This window comes from Panthera leo, chromosome D2 (assembly GCF_018350215.1).
Source record: "Panthera leo isolate Ple1 chromosome D2, P.leo_Ple1_pat1.1, whole genome shotgun sequence".
NCBI lineage: Eukaryota > Metazoa > Chordata > Mammalia > Carnivora > Felidae > Panthera > Panthera leo.
In genome coordinates, this window is record NC_056689.1 from 11,211,074 (window position 1) to 11,229,270 (window position 18,197).

General features: G+C 40.5%; 1 protein-coding gene across 1 annotated transcript in view; it reads right to left on the reverse strand.

Moving 5' to 3' along the window:
• RYR2 (ryanodine receptor 2) overlaps positions 1-18,197 on the reverse strand; it is a 765,551-nt gene that overhangs the window by 274,934 nt on the left and 472,420 nt on the right. The window contains exons 27-28 of the mRNA XM_042907783.1: positions 15,900-16,047; positions 98-306 (exon numbers count right to left, since the gene is read on the reverse strand). Of these exons, the coding sequence (XP_042763717.1) occupies positions 98-306; positions 15,900-16,047 (357 nt within the window). The remainder of the gene's footprint in view (positions 1-97; positions 307-15,899; positions 16,048-18,197) is intronic.

Sequence of the window (18,197 nt, forward strand, 5' to 3'; positions counted from 1 at the left end):
TATGTAGATGCCTGGGACACAGCAGCCTACAATACCCAGAGCCTACAAATTCCGGTGTCTGGTGCTCAGCAACGTCTGCTCAGCAACGTCTGCTCACCTTGAAGCCATCAAAAGCAAAGGCACGTTCGTCTGAGCCCAGCTCTTGGTCAGGTTGACAACCTGGCCTGCTCCATCCAACTCTCATGTCTCCAGCAGTGACAGCCTCAAATTCAAAATACCACCTTCCTGCCTTGACGGCATAGGTTTTCTCAGCGCGGAAGATTCGGAACCTCTCCCCGGTGCCGCTACACACTTCGGCTCGGGCAGCTGTGAATGGAAAGAGATTCCGGTGACCACTGGATAGGACATTGCAAGAGGAGACAGGACACCACACAACATCAGTAACCAAACTTACCATGAAGTTGGTAATAATACCATCTCTCTTACTCTGGTTCACATTGTATGAAGTGTCTTTATACATATGATCAGCCACTGTCACAAGGAACCAGCTTCGAGAAGGGGAAAAGACAAGGGGCTTCCAAGGGAGAGATGGGTTATCAAACCTCAGTTACACTGCACGGTGGGTGATGCTTCCTCCCTCAGCCCCTGTTCAGCAGGGAATTATCTTTCTGCAGGAAAAACACCTCCCAGCCTCTTGGTGGTTTGCCAACAGAATCTGAGATGAACTTGACGACGTGGCCGGAAAGAAGCCAATAAAAGAGATCTGAACTGCTGTGCACAAGAAATGAGTAGACGCTTGTGTATGTGAGAGAAGGAAGAAGCTGCCAGGAGGTGACGAAGACAGAGAGAAAGCCGCAAGGTAAAGAGATAAATGGCACAGAAGGGTAACCACTGACAGATTTCCCAGACAAGATGGTTAAGGACAAAACTCTTCCAGTACTTCACATTTGCATCATAATGTGCTACACATACAAATGCTGTGTTTAAGTTTTGAGGGGAAAACAAAAGGGTCGAGTCCAACATCAGGATCAGTGGTGCAAATATATACATATATATACTTCATATATATATATATCTAGATATATCTATCTATGTATCTATGTCTATATCTATATCTATATCTATATCTATATCTATATCTATATCTATATCTATATCTATATGTGTGTGTGTGTGTGTAAAAATAAGATACACATAGATTGAAAATGCCAGGAGTACAGGACAGCCATGAAAACATAAGTCCCTAGGAAATCAATGGGGCATGGAGACAAGGGTCCACTGGACTGATAAGTCAAAGGATAAACCATCAGCTCAGCTAAGACCTGGGTTAGATGGAAGACGACATTTAAGTGACGTTGACCAAAGTCACACAAGTGACAAATGGCAGAATTCCGGAGCCGCCTAATGCTGCAGCCTGTGTTCTTTCCACCCTGCATCCAGTAGCTGGCAGAGTCAGTAGGTACTGCTTAAGTATTTGTTCTCATCTGTTCTTTTTTTTTTTAATGTTTATGTATTTACTTATTTTGGAGCAAAAGAGAGAGAGCAAGGGAGGGGTAGAGAGAGAGAAAGGGAGACACAGAATCTGAAGCAGGCTCCAGGCTCTGATCTGTCATCACAGAGCTTGACACAGGGCTCAAACCCATGAACCCTGAGACCATGACCTGAGCCAAAGTCAGACACTTAATGGACTGAGCCACCCAGCTGCTCACCTGTTGTCCTCTTAAGAGTCGGGAAAGACATCGTAAATAACAGAAGTTTAATACCAGCTTAGCCACGGATTTGATAGGAACAAACAACAACCATAAACATGATCCACATAAGCTTTAAAGGGCACCAGTAAACACACAGCTAGACCTACTGTGTCTTCAGTCTACTGAAGATGAGACTGGCATAAAGAGACAATGGACTAAGATATTTCCATCGATTGCAGGACATAGAGGTGAACTGTATCTATTGACAAAGCTTTCAAAAGCTTTTTAAGTTTCTGAATGAGCAATGCTTTGTTGTTTCATCTTTTCCCCACAAACACACCCATACGCATATACCTAACGACTTTGTTGGCTCCAAGCAAGGGTCGTGTCTCCAGCAGCAAGAGCCTCAAATTCGAAATGCCACCTTACACGAGTGCTCACGTATGTACCTCACATGTGCACACACACACGTGCACACACACGTCATGCACTACATTCAAACATCATACTGAAGAATAAATGCATTAATCGAGTTTAAAAGTCAGACATTTAAAATAACATATGGAGGACACTGCACGTACAAAATCCTCTGAAGAGGAAAATGTTTGCTTCTAATGCATTCAAGTTGGGGGTGGACAGGAGCCTGAATGAGAGAGAAACATCTCTATGGTGAAAGATAAAAAATTCTCATGTCTGTTACTTAGTAACAATGGTTTTTGAAAGACAGGACAGCAAACTACTTTTTGAGGGAAAAAAAATCATCAGATTTTATACTTGAAGGCAGTTACTGGTATTAAGAAACTAGTTCTATGGGCACCTGTCTGGCTCATTCGGTACAGCATGTGACTCTTGATCTCGAGGTTGTGAGTTCAAGCCCCACACTGGGTGTGGAGCCTACTGAAAAAAAAAATAAGAAAAGAAAATAGTTCTAAATATTGCAGTACTAAAAAGATGGAAGTCAGATTTTCAGACTTACTTAGTATTTCCTGAAGAAACAGCACACTGATCCATGACTTCCTTAAATCGTGGTTACAACCCTCCCTGAACTAATCTAAGACATACAGAACATGAGCCATGGTCCATACAAACATTTGGAAATTAATTTTCATGAAAGAAAAAAGCCATCCTGTAGTTATCCTTATTTTTCGTTATGTCATATTTTCAAATAAAATCATACATTATGTTCCAGTATGCACAAATAAACTCCCAATTTTCTAAGCATAAAATATTCCATTCTTTAGAAAACTAAGCTACTAGAAAACTCACACGTTCTTTTTTCCTTTTTATGTTTCCAGGACATTGGACCACACTCATATGCACACTGTATAATCATGGAATGAAAACAAAGTTTCTTATCAGCTTAAATAGGTTGGAAGGCAAATTTGATATAAAAACTATAACAGATAATTTCCTTAAAAGCCCACTACAAATTACCCTTGGTAATAACACTATGAATCCTCTCCGCTAATACAGGTAATGAAAATAGGGAACAGTATATGGAAAATACGTGGCAATCACGGTAACAATGCAGAATTTCTTAGTCCTGGTATTTTATTTCCCCTGACCTTAGCTACTGCACCTACACTTCCCCGATGAGACTCAATCTGAAATGGAAACACACAAGCTATTCACAGACACCATTATGCACGGGACTTGTAACCTCCATGGATCTTCCTCTGAATGCCTGTGTGATCCATAGCTCCTATTCGGTATTTCTCACATTAGTGTAGGGCAGCTGACAACCAAGGTTTATAGAAGCAATGGTTCAGCATTCTGTTTCTTGACGAAATTCCAATATTTAATGAAAATCTGGATCTACAGAAGTTTAAAGAAAAAAGATCCAGGCAATCTGCAAGAAATTTCTTTTGCATATTCTGGGGCATCGATCACCTGGACACAAAGGAGATGCTCTTCACGGGTCTGCGAAATTGAATCTAGGAACAAAGACTGTTCCAAGCCCTGGACACGGGAATCCAGGCAGATACCCAATGGACAAGCACCAGTCTCAAAGGCAAAGAGCGTTCCTCCAAATATGCAATTCTTACGCTTTCCTTCATGTTCAACACTCGACATTCGTAGAAGCTTGGTAGGTAATTCTAGCTCATGTAAGTGTGTATATGTGATTTTCTTATATTGTCACAATGAACATAATGATAATTGGTATTAAAAACAGGCACAGTGAGCAGATGTATTCCCAGCGAAATTTACCAAGAATAGTGATACCCAGAGAAGAAGAAATTAAGGGATTATGCCTTTAACAAGTGACCTCAAGATAAAGGGTAAGGTCTGGGAAAATCCTGTGTTCCCAGTACCCCACAGATCCTAGCACAGAGAGGCCACACAGCAGTGACTGATCAAACGGAGCCTAAGCACCCATACGTGCTGTACTGCAAACTGTACTTTTAGAAGATTCTGACGCTAGAGGGCAGTCAAGGTCTAATTATGTATTGAAAATGTAAGTTATTTCCCATATGCTAGGAAGGCAGGCAGGCTAGTCTCTTTAAAATGTTCACATGTACCTAAAATCCTTCAAGTGTGCTCATATAATAACTTCTAAAATGATTGAGATTAACCAGTCATCCTTGTAGCCTCCTGGTATTATGTTTAATCAAACAATTTAAACCTTGATAAAACCTTGCAATAAGAATAACTTAGTTTTTCAAATGTTTTAAAATGTTCTTTTAGAACAATACTCCAAAGATACCACTGAGTTCATATTCAATCTGGAATACGTAAGCATTCTGCTGATGAGTGGAAAATAAATTGGAGCCCTGATTTGATTACACAGGGTTAGGGGCACCTGGGTGGCTCAGTCGGTTAAGCGTCTGACTTGGAATCAGGTCATGACCTCATGGCTCCTGGGATCCAGCCAGGCTTCAGGCTGTGCGCTGACATCATGGAACCCGCGTGGGATAATTTCTGTTGCTCTCTCTCTGCCCCTACCCCACTCATGCGCGCTCTCAGTCTCTCTCACAATAAGTAAATAAACTTAAAAAAAAACAACAACTGCATAGGGTTAGATTCCATTTTATCTAAAGTTTTATGCCCTTAGCTTTTTTTTTAATACCAGCAAGGGCAGTATATAGCCAGTTACGTTTTTAATCTTATCTCAGTGATCACCAGGTTGATTTTGCTTTATTCCACACAATCTCTCCCATCTATCTTTTAATTTCCATTTCCCCCACCCTTGTTCTGAACATCACAAATTTTCCAAAGCCTCCCAACTGGTCTCTCTATCTCTGAGCACTCTCCCCCTCCAATCTGTTCCTTCCCACTGTTGCCATAGTTACACTGCTATTGTAAATTGTGATCACACATCGAGCTTTTGCTTTAAAACTTCCTGGGGCTGGAACTCCTTGCACACATCTACCCACATTTTTTTTTTTTTTTAATCTGGGCTTTCGAGATATTCCATATTTTGTCCTAATCCTTCACTTGCGACCAATAGTGTTTTCTACCTACTTATACCCTCTAATTTAGCCTAACTAGACTACCAATCATCCGTCAACTCTTTCTATGCTTGGTTACATCCGATACGCTTTCCCTCTGGCAGAAATGCCCTGTCGCACCTACTCTCTACTTGTTGACATTTTGATCCCTTCAACACCTAACTCAGATGTCATTTTCTCCCCTTATTGATTCCCTCAATCAGAAAACAAATCTTTCTTATGTATTTTCTATAAAGATCAGTCAAATCCCTACTATGAAGCAGGCATGCTGTTGGGCACTGGGACACACTGGTGAGCAGGAAACAGGGTCTCAGCCTCCACCGCGGAGTGTACTATCGTAGCCTCACTGTTCTTTGCTCATGTAACTTCAGGGGGACAACCTTGTCCATCAACGATCAACGGTTCTCTCTAAATTCCTAATGTTCAGAAACCACACCATCCTCCGATCACCACTTTTTCCTCCTGGTTTTCTCATTTCCTTTGCAAACATATTCACTTTTTATTTTATTTTTATTTATTTATTTTTTTAAATTTTTTTTTTCAACGTTTTTTATTTATTTTTGGGACAGAGAGAGACAGAGCATGAACGGGGGAGGGGCAGAGAGAGAGGGAGACACAGAATCGGAAACAGGCTCCAGGCTCCGAGCCATCAGCCCAGAGCCTGACGCGGGGCTCGAACTCACAGACCGCGAGATCGTGACCTGGCTGAAGTCGGACGCTTAACCGACTGCGCCACCCAGGCGCCCCCATATTCACTTTTTAAACACATTAACTTCTTCCTGGGCTTCCCTTCCTGATCTGCATAACTTTCTAAATTTTTTTGAATGTTTTATTATTTTTGAGAGAGAGAGAGAGAGAGAGAGAGCGCACAGGAGGAGCAGAGAGAGAAGGAGACACAGAATCTGAAACAGGCTCCAGGCTCCGAGCTGTCAGCACAGAGCCTGGCGTGGGACTCGAACTCATGAGCTGTGACATGATGACCTGAGCTGAAGTCGGGCACTCAACCGACTGAGCCACCCAGGTGCCCCTATCTGCATAGCTTTCTAGATTTCCTGGCCCTATTTCTCTTATTTGCTGTTCACCCCAATCTTTGCCTGGTTTCGGGTTCTTCATTCTTCTCAACATCTATACGTGCTCTGTTGACCTTGCTGGCAAACAAGAGATTGGCAGGCACCACTACCACCTCATAGTCTCCAATCTCAACTGATCATTAATGTTTCTCTGCAATTGTTTCATCTGTTTGCAGCTAGCTCTCTTTTCCATCCCACAAAACAGCCATGTCTCATCTTTATTGCTGTGTGACATCAGCAGGAATGGCCGAGTGACGACCTCCAAAAATCCTCTTCCATAAAAGCAGTGACGACACTGGAAAAAACTGTCCAAATCAACTTTTTTTCAGAGCTCTGGAAATTAACCAAAGTCTGGCAAAAATCTGGGTAGTGTTACTCGATCAAAATGGATGAATGTTTGTAAGGACAGCAGCAGGCTTACTGGTATTTTAACTTATGTTAGTGATATCCCCTTCTTGCTAGGTATGTGGCACAGTGGAAATCAACGGCCTCTCAATTACAGTGTAAATCAGTAACCTAGAAGCTTCTAGAGGGAACAGAATGGAGCTGGAAACCCTCCAAAGCCCAATTCACAGATAACTGTCATTATTTTCCCTTCACAGTAGTTTGTCAGAAAATCCCACTGCAAGGCTTTTCTTTATCTGGTCTGACTTTGTTGGCCCAATGCAAACCATCATTTCCCAAAAGGCATTTGTTGAAAATAATCAGAGGCAATTTTTTAACACTGCAGCTGCGTGACGTGGCAATAACAGTGAGGCAACCAACACGCTGACCGAAAGAAAATTTCAGAAGAAGAGCTGAGGAATGAGATGTCCTTAGTAGGTTGTGAAAACTTCCAGTGTAATCCTGGGAATCCAGAAAGCCACACTCACGCCCAGGGCTGTGTGTGTGTATGTGTATGTGTGTGTGTGTGTGTGTGTGTGTGTGTGTGTGTGTGTGTGTGTTCGTGTTCAGAAAGACCTGAGAAGGTCCTGAGTTCTGACCGCTGGGACCTTAAGGTTCCACACAAGCAGTAAGTGAAGGCTAAGGTGAGGACTGCCTGCTTGTGTGTTGGAGTTATGTCTCAACATGCACACAGAGCCCCTCCCTCAACAAAGACTGGGAGACTTATAAGCGCCAAGCATTTGGGAAAGTCTCTGTCCAATCACTAGCTGACCATGAGGCTAATGAAACAGAGGCTCCTGGGACTACAAATGACAAAGAAAACAAAATATACAAGGCTAGTTAAGAAAGTCGTTGAACAAACAAACGACAATTACAAGTACAATAACAAACCATGGGGGAGGGGAGATTCCAGAGTTGCTATATTATGTTATTTAAAATATCTGATTCTCACCAAAAATAGGGAGACATGCAAAAAGACAAGGAAGTATGTCTCCTACAGGGGCAATAAAGGAGTCAGAAATTGTCCCTGAGAAAGCCCAGATACTGGACTTATTAGACAAAGATTTTAAATTGCTATTTTATTTTATTATTTTTAAAAATTTTTTTATGTTTATTTCTGAGAGAGGAGAAAGAGAGAGCAATCACGGGAGGGGCAGAGAGAGAAAGAGGCAGACAAAGAATCTGAAGCGGGCTCCAGGCTCTGAGCTGTCAGCACAGAGCCCAACACGGGTCTCAAATCTATGAGCTATGAGATCATGACCTGAGCCAAGGTCAGACGCTTTAATCAACTGAGCCACCTATGCACCCCCAAAAATTAGCTCATTTAAATATGTCCAAAGAACTAAAAGAAACCATGTCTGAAGACCAAAAGGAAATTATGAGAACAATGCCTCACCAAAAAGAACCTATCAATAAAGAGACAGAGATTATTAAAAAAAACCAAAAAAACAAAAAACAAAAAAAACAGAAATTCCTGAAAAGTAAAATAAGTGAAGTTAAAATCCACTAGAGGGGCTCAACTGTAGGTTTAAACTAGCAGAACACATAATCAAAGAATTTAAGGATAGATCCACCAAGATTATCAAGTATGGAAAACAGCATGGGAAAGGAATGAAGAAAAATAAACAGCCTCAGAGACCCTTGGGATACAATCAAGTGTGACAACCCATGTCTAATGGGCATTTCAGCAAGAGAAGAGAGGAATAGGGCAGAAAGAATATTTATTTTAATTTTTTTTTTTAACATTTATTTATTTTTGAGACAGAGAGAGACAGAGCATGAACGGGGAAGGGGCAGAGAGAGAGGGAGACACCGAATCGGAAGCAGGCTCCAGGCTTTGAGCCATCAGCCCAGAGCCCGACGCGGGGCTCGAACCCACGGACCGTGAGATCGTGACCTGAGCTGAAGTCGGACGCTTAACCAACTGAGCCACCCAGGCGCCCCGAGGGCAGAAAGAATATTTAAAGAAACACTGACCACTCTTCAAATTTGATGACATTCATTTACAGTTCTGAGAAGCTCCACAAGATCTAAGTAGGATAAACTCAAAGAAATCTAAACTAGGCACATCATAATCAAATTACTGAAAGACAAAAAGTCTTGAAAGCACCAAGAGAGAAGAAACACATCACATGCGAGGATCTTCAATAAGAGTAACAGCCAGTGTCGCATCAGAAAACATGGGGGCCAGAAGGCAACGGGAGGCCATATACATAGTGCTGAAGGAAAAAGAAAAAGCCAGCCTAGAATTCTACCTCCAGCAAATATTCACTGTTCTCTTCAAGTCTTCTGACACAGTCCAGCCCTTTCTCACTCTCGCCCCTTAGCAAATAAGCTCATTTTCTATTTCAACAGAAAACAGTAAGCACATAACAAGAATTCCCTGTGTTTCATCCTAATTTTCCGTGAACATAGGTTTCTACCTTCTCTTTAATCCTTACCTCTTTCACACTAAATTTAGGGGAGCAGGTGTTCTCCCTATTATATTAGATTGGTCCCTTCCTCCGTGCTCTGATTTCACCCCTGGCCCTTGCAGAGGCTACACTTGATCCAGCTCTTCTCCTTTATTTTCAACCTCCCACTTTCTGCTGGTCCTTTCCCTTAGCATATAAAAATGTCCAAATGCCTCCCTTTAAAAAAAAAAGAAATATTTACTCTTTAATCCTTTCTTCCTCTCTTGCGGTAGCCTCAGCTTTATGTTTATATCCAGAACTGAGTCGTGGTAGTGTCTAGGGTCTCTCAGGCATTTCAAACTCAAAGTGTTTACAATTAAACTTGGAATCTCCCCCCAAATCCCACCTCTATTTGCTCTGAATCCTGGTTCCCTGTGAATGTGGATGTACTTGGCATCTACCAACCCAGAAACCATCCCTGCCACCCGCTTTGTCCTTCTGCCGATTCTACTTCTAAATGTCAAACGATTCTGCCCTATTGTCTCTATTCACAGTATTGCCTAAGCTCAGGCCGTCAATACTCCTCAACATCACTTGTGTAGCCGCCCAACTGTTGTCCTCACCTCCACTCTTGTTCACATTCAACCCATTCTCCCAAGAGTCACTTATTTTTTTTTTTAATAGAAAAATCTTTTTTTTTTCAATCTCTGCCTCCTCTACTTCATTTCCTGCCACTTCTCAAACTCTAAATTCAGCTATGCAACACTGAAGTCCCCATGTGTAATGCTCGTTTGTGGCTCCAGGCTCTTCTACATACCATACTCTTGGCCTGGAATACACGGGACTTGGTTGATTCCTATGCATCCTTCTAAATATTACCCTTGCTTTGCCTACTTTTAAGTAGGTAAAGTAGGTGGTTTTAAAACATGACTACAAATATTTTGCCATATTTCCTTTCAAAAACTGTGGGCTTGAGTGCGGGCTCTTTAAGTGACTCACATCTAACAAACAGAATACGACAGAAGTAAATGTAATGGGCGTTGAGGTCTCCCCGTCATGCTATGTCTTATTCATGCGGGGGGAAGTCATCTGCTCTGTGAAAACACTCAAGCATTTCTCTGAGGAGGTCTGCTGGCAAGGAACTTAGGTCTCTGGCCAACAGCCAGAGAGAAACTGAGTCCTTTGGCCAATAATTATGCAAATGAGTTCTTAGAAGCAAATCTTCCAGCCCCACTGAAGTCTTCAGATGACTGTAGCCCTGACCAACTCGACAGCAACCTCAAAAAAAGGCCATGATCCAGAACCATCTGACTAACCCACTCACAAATTCCTAACCACAGAGATAACAAATGTTCGCTGCATCATTAAATTTTAGGGGGACATTTGTTACACAGCAATAGATAACAAATACACTTCCTCTATGAAGACTGCTCTGACATCACTAAGCTGAGTTAAACCCTCTGAGCTATGATACTTGAGCGTTAACACTTACACCATATAGTAGTGTGGACAATTCAGTCTATCTTCCTTGCCTACCCTGAGAGCTACCTGTGGGCAAAAACTGTGTTATTCATTTTTGAATCCCCAGACCTGGGCAGAGTAGATGTTCAGTAACTATGTATCAGAGTCAAGTGGACATGAAGATGACTTGAAATATGGAAGTAACATGAAACCCAAACATGGATTTTATAAACATGAACTCCTTCCCTTTCTCCTTGAAATTCACATAAGTCACAAGAAAGTAGGTAACTGTAAGGTAGCAATACATTGCCTCACAAGGGTGTTAAGAAGATAAAATTGTATTATGGTTGTAAATAGTGTAAAACTATATGTCATAAAGATAACATCTTATGCAGTATCCAAAGAAGGTTATCCGTAAAAGTGAATACAACAGATGTAACTGACACAGACTATGCCCTTGACTGATAATGTCTTTAAAATATAATCATCACTGATTATTTTTTGTGGCATATACTGCACATCTTGTACAGGGTAAAACGGACTCCCCCTCTTGGATACCAACCATATATAGTTTTTAAACAGTGCATTTCTTTTGTTTGTTTGAATGGGTAATGCAAATAGAGTACAAAATTTTTTTAAAAATGATATGCAGCAAAATGTAAATCTCCCCTCCCACAGCTGTCTGTCAGCTATCTGGTTATCTTTCCTGGAAGCAATCACTGTTACCATTGTTTTCTGTGTCTTTCCAGAGTCAGACTGTGCATATGCAAGCATTTACATATATTCTTTTTTATAATGCAAATAGTACCATGTTCTTCACAGAGCTCAGGACTTTGCTACTTTACCTTAATATGATACATCTGAGATTGCTTCCTACCGGCACTTCATTATATTTAAGAACTTCATAATATTCCATCGTATGAGTGTACCATGATATTTTTAACCAGCTCCCATGCGCCAGAGTGTTGTCTAATCTGGTGCTTTGTTTTACTTTACGGTGTGTGTGTGTGTATGCGGATGTGTTGGGGAGCTAAGACACTACACTATTCATGTCATTTATATTTTTCTGTTGGACTGTGTAAGTCTCCTCTATTACTTTTTTCCTTTTCCCTAATCCTTGATCCTGAAATGCATTTCCTCACTCCGTGTCCACCACTGGCATCACTCCAATGTGTATGCTGTTTTGCCTTGGACAGGTTTGTGTTTTTGTAAGCGGTAAGGTACTCAGAAATTATATTAATTGTATTGTATCCCTGCTCTGTTCCATTCTTCATGATCATTGCTTCTGAATTGCTTCATGCTAGGTTTTAACATTTCTATTATTTTTATCTATCAACATTTCCCAGAGATGGACACATAGGATTCTTTCAGCTTTCACAATCACAAATAATGCTACAATAAACACATTCCTCCACACCTGTGTCTAGACCTACACATGAGTGTTTCTACACCCAAGTGTGCCATTTGCTGGGTCATACTCATGGTTTCTACATAATACAAGCTTTTCACGCAACAAATTTGCCAAGTTATACTTTCAACTGAGATGCACGGGGTTCCCATTGTGTCACATCCATGTCAACACATGGTATCATATAGCTTTCTAATTATTTTAATTTGTTGGATATAAACCTATAAATATTTTATTTTGCATTTCTCTAATGATTAGGGAGATATGAAATATCTTCATGTGTTTTTAAATCGATGCAGTTTCCCTTACTATTTACATATTTGCCTATTTGTCTATTTTTTATTAAGGTAACTGATATATGCCATTGTATTATTTTCATATTACAACAGAATGATCTAATATTTATATATATTGCAAAATGATCACTACAAGTCTAGTTAACATAGTGCTATGTTATTAGTAAATATTTATATGCCTGATATACCTAGTTGTTCATTAAAAATTACACTTAGGGGCACCTGGGTGGCCCAGTTGGTTAAGTGTCTGACTTCAGCTCAGGTCTGTGGGTTCAAGTCCCGTGTTGGTCTCTGTGCTGACAGCTCAGAGCCTGGAGCCTGCTTCAGATTCTGTGTCTCCCCTTCTCTCTGCCCCTCCCCTGCTCACGCTCTGTCTCTCTGTCTGTCTCTCTCTCAAAAAATAAATAAACATCAAAAGTATTTTTTAATTACATTTAATAGATCACTGCAAAGGGGGGTCATGGGGCTGTGAAACCAGGAGCTCTAACACTGATCAAAGAATGAAGCTGTCCACAGGACGTCACAGTCATTCGACAGTGCCATCTTTCTGAGGAGACGTGATGCAAAGCCACTCATAATTGTGACAAGTGACTTATAATAATCCAAGATTGGTGGTAAAATAAATGTCAAAAAGTTTAACCTCCAAAAAATACATTTAAGATTGATTCACTCTTTGAAAGGTTTGTAAAGTCAATACATCCCTAAGAAGACTGACCATGACAGAAAAGGAGAAACATAAACTGTGAATACCAAAAATGGAAAGAAGTGGCACTGCAGACCCTCCAAACATTAAAGGAATAATAAGGGGACATTAGAACAATTTTATGCCAATAAATACGGCAACTTGAATGAATTTACCGAATTCATGAAATTTGTGAATTTACTAACTTACTGAAAAAAACATAACTTATCAAAACTGACATAAGAAGAAACAAAATCTAAATATCTCCCATAGCTATTAAAGACATTTGAATTCATAATCAAATACCTTTCCTAAAATATAAAACTAGGTCCAGATGGTTTTAATGATAAATTCTATACGACATTTCAGTAAACCATAATACAAAACTATCTCAAATTCAGAAAACAGTGGGAACATTTCCTAATTTGTATCACAAAGCCAGGACTACCCTCATAACAAAAGCTGACAAAGAGATGTTCCAAGAAAAGGAAATGACATGCCTTATGAATTTAGATATAAATTTAGATATTGCTTATGAATTTAGATATAAAAATCCTTCATAGAATAGCAAAGAGAATCCAGGTATATATAAAGATGGATAACACACCTTGACTAAGTAGAGTTGTATTAGAAATGCAACCTTGTTTTAACATTCAAAAATCAATGTTACTCACAGTATTTTCAGAATAAAGGAGAAGAATATATAATCTTCTCAATAAATGGCAAAAAAATTATTCGGTAAAATTTAATATCCCATTCATGATAAAAGCTCCCAGAAAACTAGGAAGAGAAGAGAACTTCTTCATGGTGATAAGAGCAGTTAACATCATACTTCATGATGAAACAATAAAAATTTTTCCCTTAAGACTGGGAATGAGGCAGGATAATCTCCCTTGCCACTTTATTAAACATTGTAATTCTTTCCCAGTTCAATAAGTCAAAAGACAAAAAGGCATGATAATTATAAAGGAAAAAGTAAAACTTTTTGGGGCATTGGGGGGAGACCTTATGGTTATGTAGGTAGAAAATCCTAAAAAAAAGAAAGAAAGAAAGAAAGAAAGAAAGAAAGAAAGAAAGAAAGAAAGAGAAAGGAAAAAAAGTAAGATAAATTCTGCCAGACCACAGGATGTAATATCAACATATACATAACATTTGTGTTTCTCATATTCAACATATTCATCTTTCAACTGGAAGATGAAATGAATGAAAACTAATTTCACTTATAATAGTTTCCAAAATATCAGATACCTCTAAAAATAATGGGCAATCCCTCTACTCTGAAAGTGGTAGATAAACTAGAGAGGACCAAAATAAATGGAAGGATAGGTCTCGTTCATGAACTGATAGACTAAATATTATTAAAATGTCAATTCTCCCCTAACTGACCTATAAAGCCAACTATATCCCAACAAAACCAAATTGACAACTGGAATCTAAAATTTATAAAGAAATGCAAAGAAAAAAGGAGCCCGAAAAACCTCTTAAAGAAGAAGTTAGAGGACCTACCCTACCTGATGTTAAGATTTGTTATAAGGTGGCAATAACAAAGAGAGCAGTGTGGTACTGACTTAAAGATAGACATATGGATGAATAGAACACAATGGTCAATAGAGATTTGACCAAGGTGGCAAGGTAACTTAATGGGAAAGGACAATTTGTCGTAACCAATGGTGCTGAGACAGCTGAAGATCCATCTGGACAAAAATGAGCCTCGACCTTAGTTTCCCATCACAAATAACACTCCATCAATTCAGATTATAGACCTAAATGAAAACGTTACAATCATAAAACTTCCGGAAGATAGCACCAGAGAAAATCTTTGTTTTTGCACAGGCCAAGATTTCAACCTATTCAAGATTTCAACATATAACCATGAAGGGAAAATCATAAATGGACCTCATCAAAATTAAGAATGTTCTGCTCTTTGAAAGATTTCACTGAGAAAATGGAAGCACAACTCAGGTCCTGGGAGGAGTTATTTCCAATATCTGACACAGTCTCCATATCCAGAAAATCTACATGTATGTACAAATATTTACAACGACATATAGTTACAATTCAATAAAAAGAAGACAAAACAACCCAATTTTTAAAAATGGATACAGATTTGAAAAAACACTTATCCCAATGGCCCATAAGTGCAAGAAAAAATTTCAACACTATTACTCTGAGGAAAATGAGAATTAAAACTATTAATAAGATCCTATTTTGTATCTATCAGGATGGTTAAAATCAGAAAGATTCACTACCAATTCTTGGCCAGGATGTGGGAGAAACCATCCACACAGGATTACTACTGTGAGGAGTAAGTAATTGCCTAAGGTCTTAGAAACATTTGCTGTACCTGATAAGCACTGTAAAATCATTAGCTATTATTACTATTTATGGTCCGGACATCTTTGCACAGCTATCACACTGAAAATAGTAGTCATCAGAGAATATTTAGGATGCATTTTTAAAAGCTTTCTATCAAAAAATATAGCCACTATAAGGAAACGCAGAGTTTATTTCATTTCTGCCAATTTTAAAATATGGATATTCACACCAACTCAGACTTCAGGCAAAGCTTTAAGGAACTAATCATTTTAAACCATATTCTTAAAAGGTATTATTTAAGGGGAATGTGTTCTTTATAAAACCTCTGAAAATGTATTTCTTCAACACATATTTCTTGAGTGCTTACTCTAATGTGCTCACCTTAAAGCAAAATGTTGCACTAATTAATGAATACTGTCTATAGGTATGAGTAAAAATAATGAAGGTTCCGAAGACAGTAGCTATGGGTTTACTCCCACAGACTAAACAAGGAGAGCTGAAGGAAAGCCTGTGGGATGGAAACAGGGGCAATCTCAGGGTTAATTAACCTCGGACTCTCTGGGAAGGTAAACCCATTTCTTCCCCTTGCAGAATCACTGTGGTCCTAAGACATTCTACTGAGAGATGAGCCTAATCCTTCGTGTCCTCAGGAAAAAAAAAATGCTCCAACTACTGGCCTAAATTACAAACTAAATTACATCCTGAAGGACTCCATCTCGTACGTTCCCCCGCTTTCAGTCAATTATTTGGCTTTAAAGAACTACTACACAATTTTGCAACCCAAGAGGAAGCAAGGAAAACCCAAATACCATGATCTTGATCTGGCGCCTCCAGATGATAGCCATATCCCAGCAGCGTGCGCACGGCCTCGCGGAGGCTGTCCTTGTTGGACTTCTTGGTGCGGTCATCTAGAAGGGTGTAGGGAACCAGGCGAGGGTTTCTTCTGTTCTTTACATCCTACGGGAAGAGAAAAGGTGTTGGCCATCAAAGCGGTGCTGAAGCGATCATTTTGGAAATGAGACAGCCACCAGATACAACAGAAATGTGAAGTCCCTGAGTTCAAAGCTGCCTCTCCCCCACCTTCTTTGTCTTCTCAGGTAAGTTACTGAACCACCATCAATACAAAAGATTCAATCCAATGAATAACTGCGTCCATTCAAAGCAGTAACACAAAGTAAAAACAGCGGTAACAAAAGCCGACTGGAAGGATCTCTGTAACCATCTTTCATCTGCCGGGGTCACAGGGCAATGGGCTAATTTGGGGCACACAGCATTTCCTTGCACAGTTGACTGATAAGTCTTTGTTCCAAGAAGAGTCAAATGATCACTGGTCACCTCTCAGTGACATCGGTCTACAAACAACATAAGGCTGTGGTCCCTTTCTCAGAAAAATTCAGTGTGATATAGGCAGCCATTCTATGAACTCAACTAGCTTGAAAAATACGCACTCAAGTGACTCCATTAACCTGTGAGACCAGTTAATAACAGAAATACCGAAAGAACTACAAAACTCACAATTTGGCTGTTACAAAAGAGGCTCCAAATTGAAAAACGTGATGAAACCGGTATCAGCAAAGCCAGAAAGTGGGCTATCCTACCGTCCTGGCAAAGAAATTACTGCCTTCCATCCACTCACTGAGATTCCGTTGCAGTTTTTGTCAGACTCTCCATATTTCGGGCAGCATACTCAACTCTCACTGTAACCCCAGCACGATGAAGAATTAGGAGGCTGTGGTTCCTCCCAAACCTTCTCGAGAAAAAATGAGTTCTGGGGTGGGTCTGTTCTGGGTGGGTAGGAGCAAGGAAAGCCTTTCCTACTTTCTTCTCCCCTCGCTCTAGCAAACTCGTACCAATACCTGCTCCATCAGGGTCAAGAGCACCTAGGTTGCTTGGTGGGGGGCACCACTCCAAAGCCACCCCCAAAATAAACCAGCAGTGTAAACAGAGCGCCTACACTGCCAGCCCAGCTGTGAGATGCACCACCCAGCACCCCTGTTTTTCAACATGGTTTTTGTCCCCAAACTTTCTACAGAAATTCTGAAGCCTTCAATGAATCATCCTCTCTGGAGATGTCCTGAGATTCTGAGTGTTCACAGGAGCTCCCCAGGGGACTCCACGCGCACTCAGGTTTGAGACCAGCTGTGCTAGAGTCAGACAGAGAAGAGGTAATTCAGTGAAGCTGTTTTCAAGGACTTTCAGTATAGGTCTGAACTAGATTACGCTAACAAGAAGGTGATGGAAAATTCAAGACAATGCTCGTTCAAATAATCCAGCAAACGTGAGTTATGTCAGTGGGGAATTCGGTGGAGGGAAGGGGTGGGAGCTGGGAGAGGGAATGGGGAAAGGATTTCAATGAGAGCTCTGGCCAGCTCAAACAGAGCCTTAGGCTTGTAGGAGGAAATGCACGAACAGGAAAGAACATCCCTCGAGGAAGAGACGGACATCAGGGAAATCCTGATTTGTCTGACACCGCCATGTGGCCTTCAAGGCAAGTAAGCCCTCCTTTCGCAGAGAGTCAGTGTGGACCCCTTAGCCCTCTGGGGTGTAAGAATCAGGTTCTCTCTGTCTCTCTGTCTCTCTCTCACACACACACACACACAATGCTTAAGCAGATTTAGTGCCGACATTCTCCTCTGTTATAGCCAGCTTAATTCAATATAAACATATATTTTATGAGGCCACTCAAGGCTATTCAAGTTTTCTTTAGCCTTCCCAATGGCAAAAAGTCACCAGCTTAGAAGGATTTGGGAAATTCATTTTTTCAAGTCAACACTGAGGCTGTATATCAAACCACAGTCTAAGCCTATAAGTAAGAATCCATTTTATTCCCGAAAAATTTTTAAGTCACGGCAGCCCCAAAACGAGCTGGCTGGAGGCAACAAGGAACAAGGAAGTGAAGAATTTTTGGCTCTGGAGTCAGAAGCCTTGACCCCAAGCTGTGTCTGCCACCTGCTAGCTGTGCAGCACTGAGCGCAGTGCTGTCAATAAGGCCCCCTGTACACAAGTGAACCGGGAATAAAAACCATTCTCCCTGACGTAACTGTTGTTGAGAGTTAAAAAGAATAGATGTAAACGTCTGGGCGTGGCGACTGGCACCTAATATAATA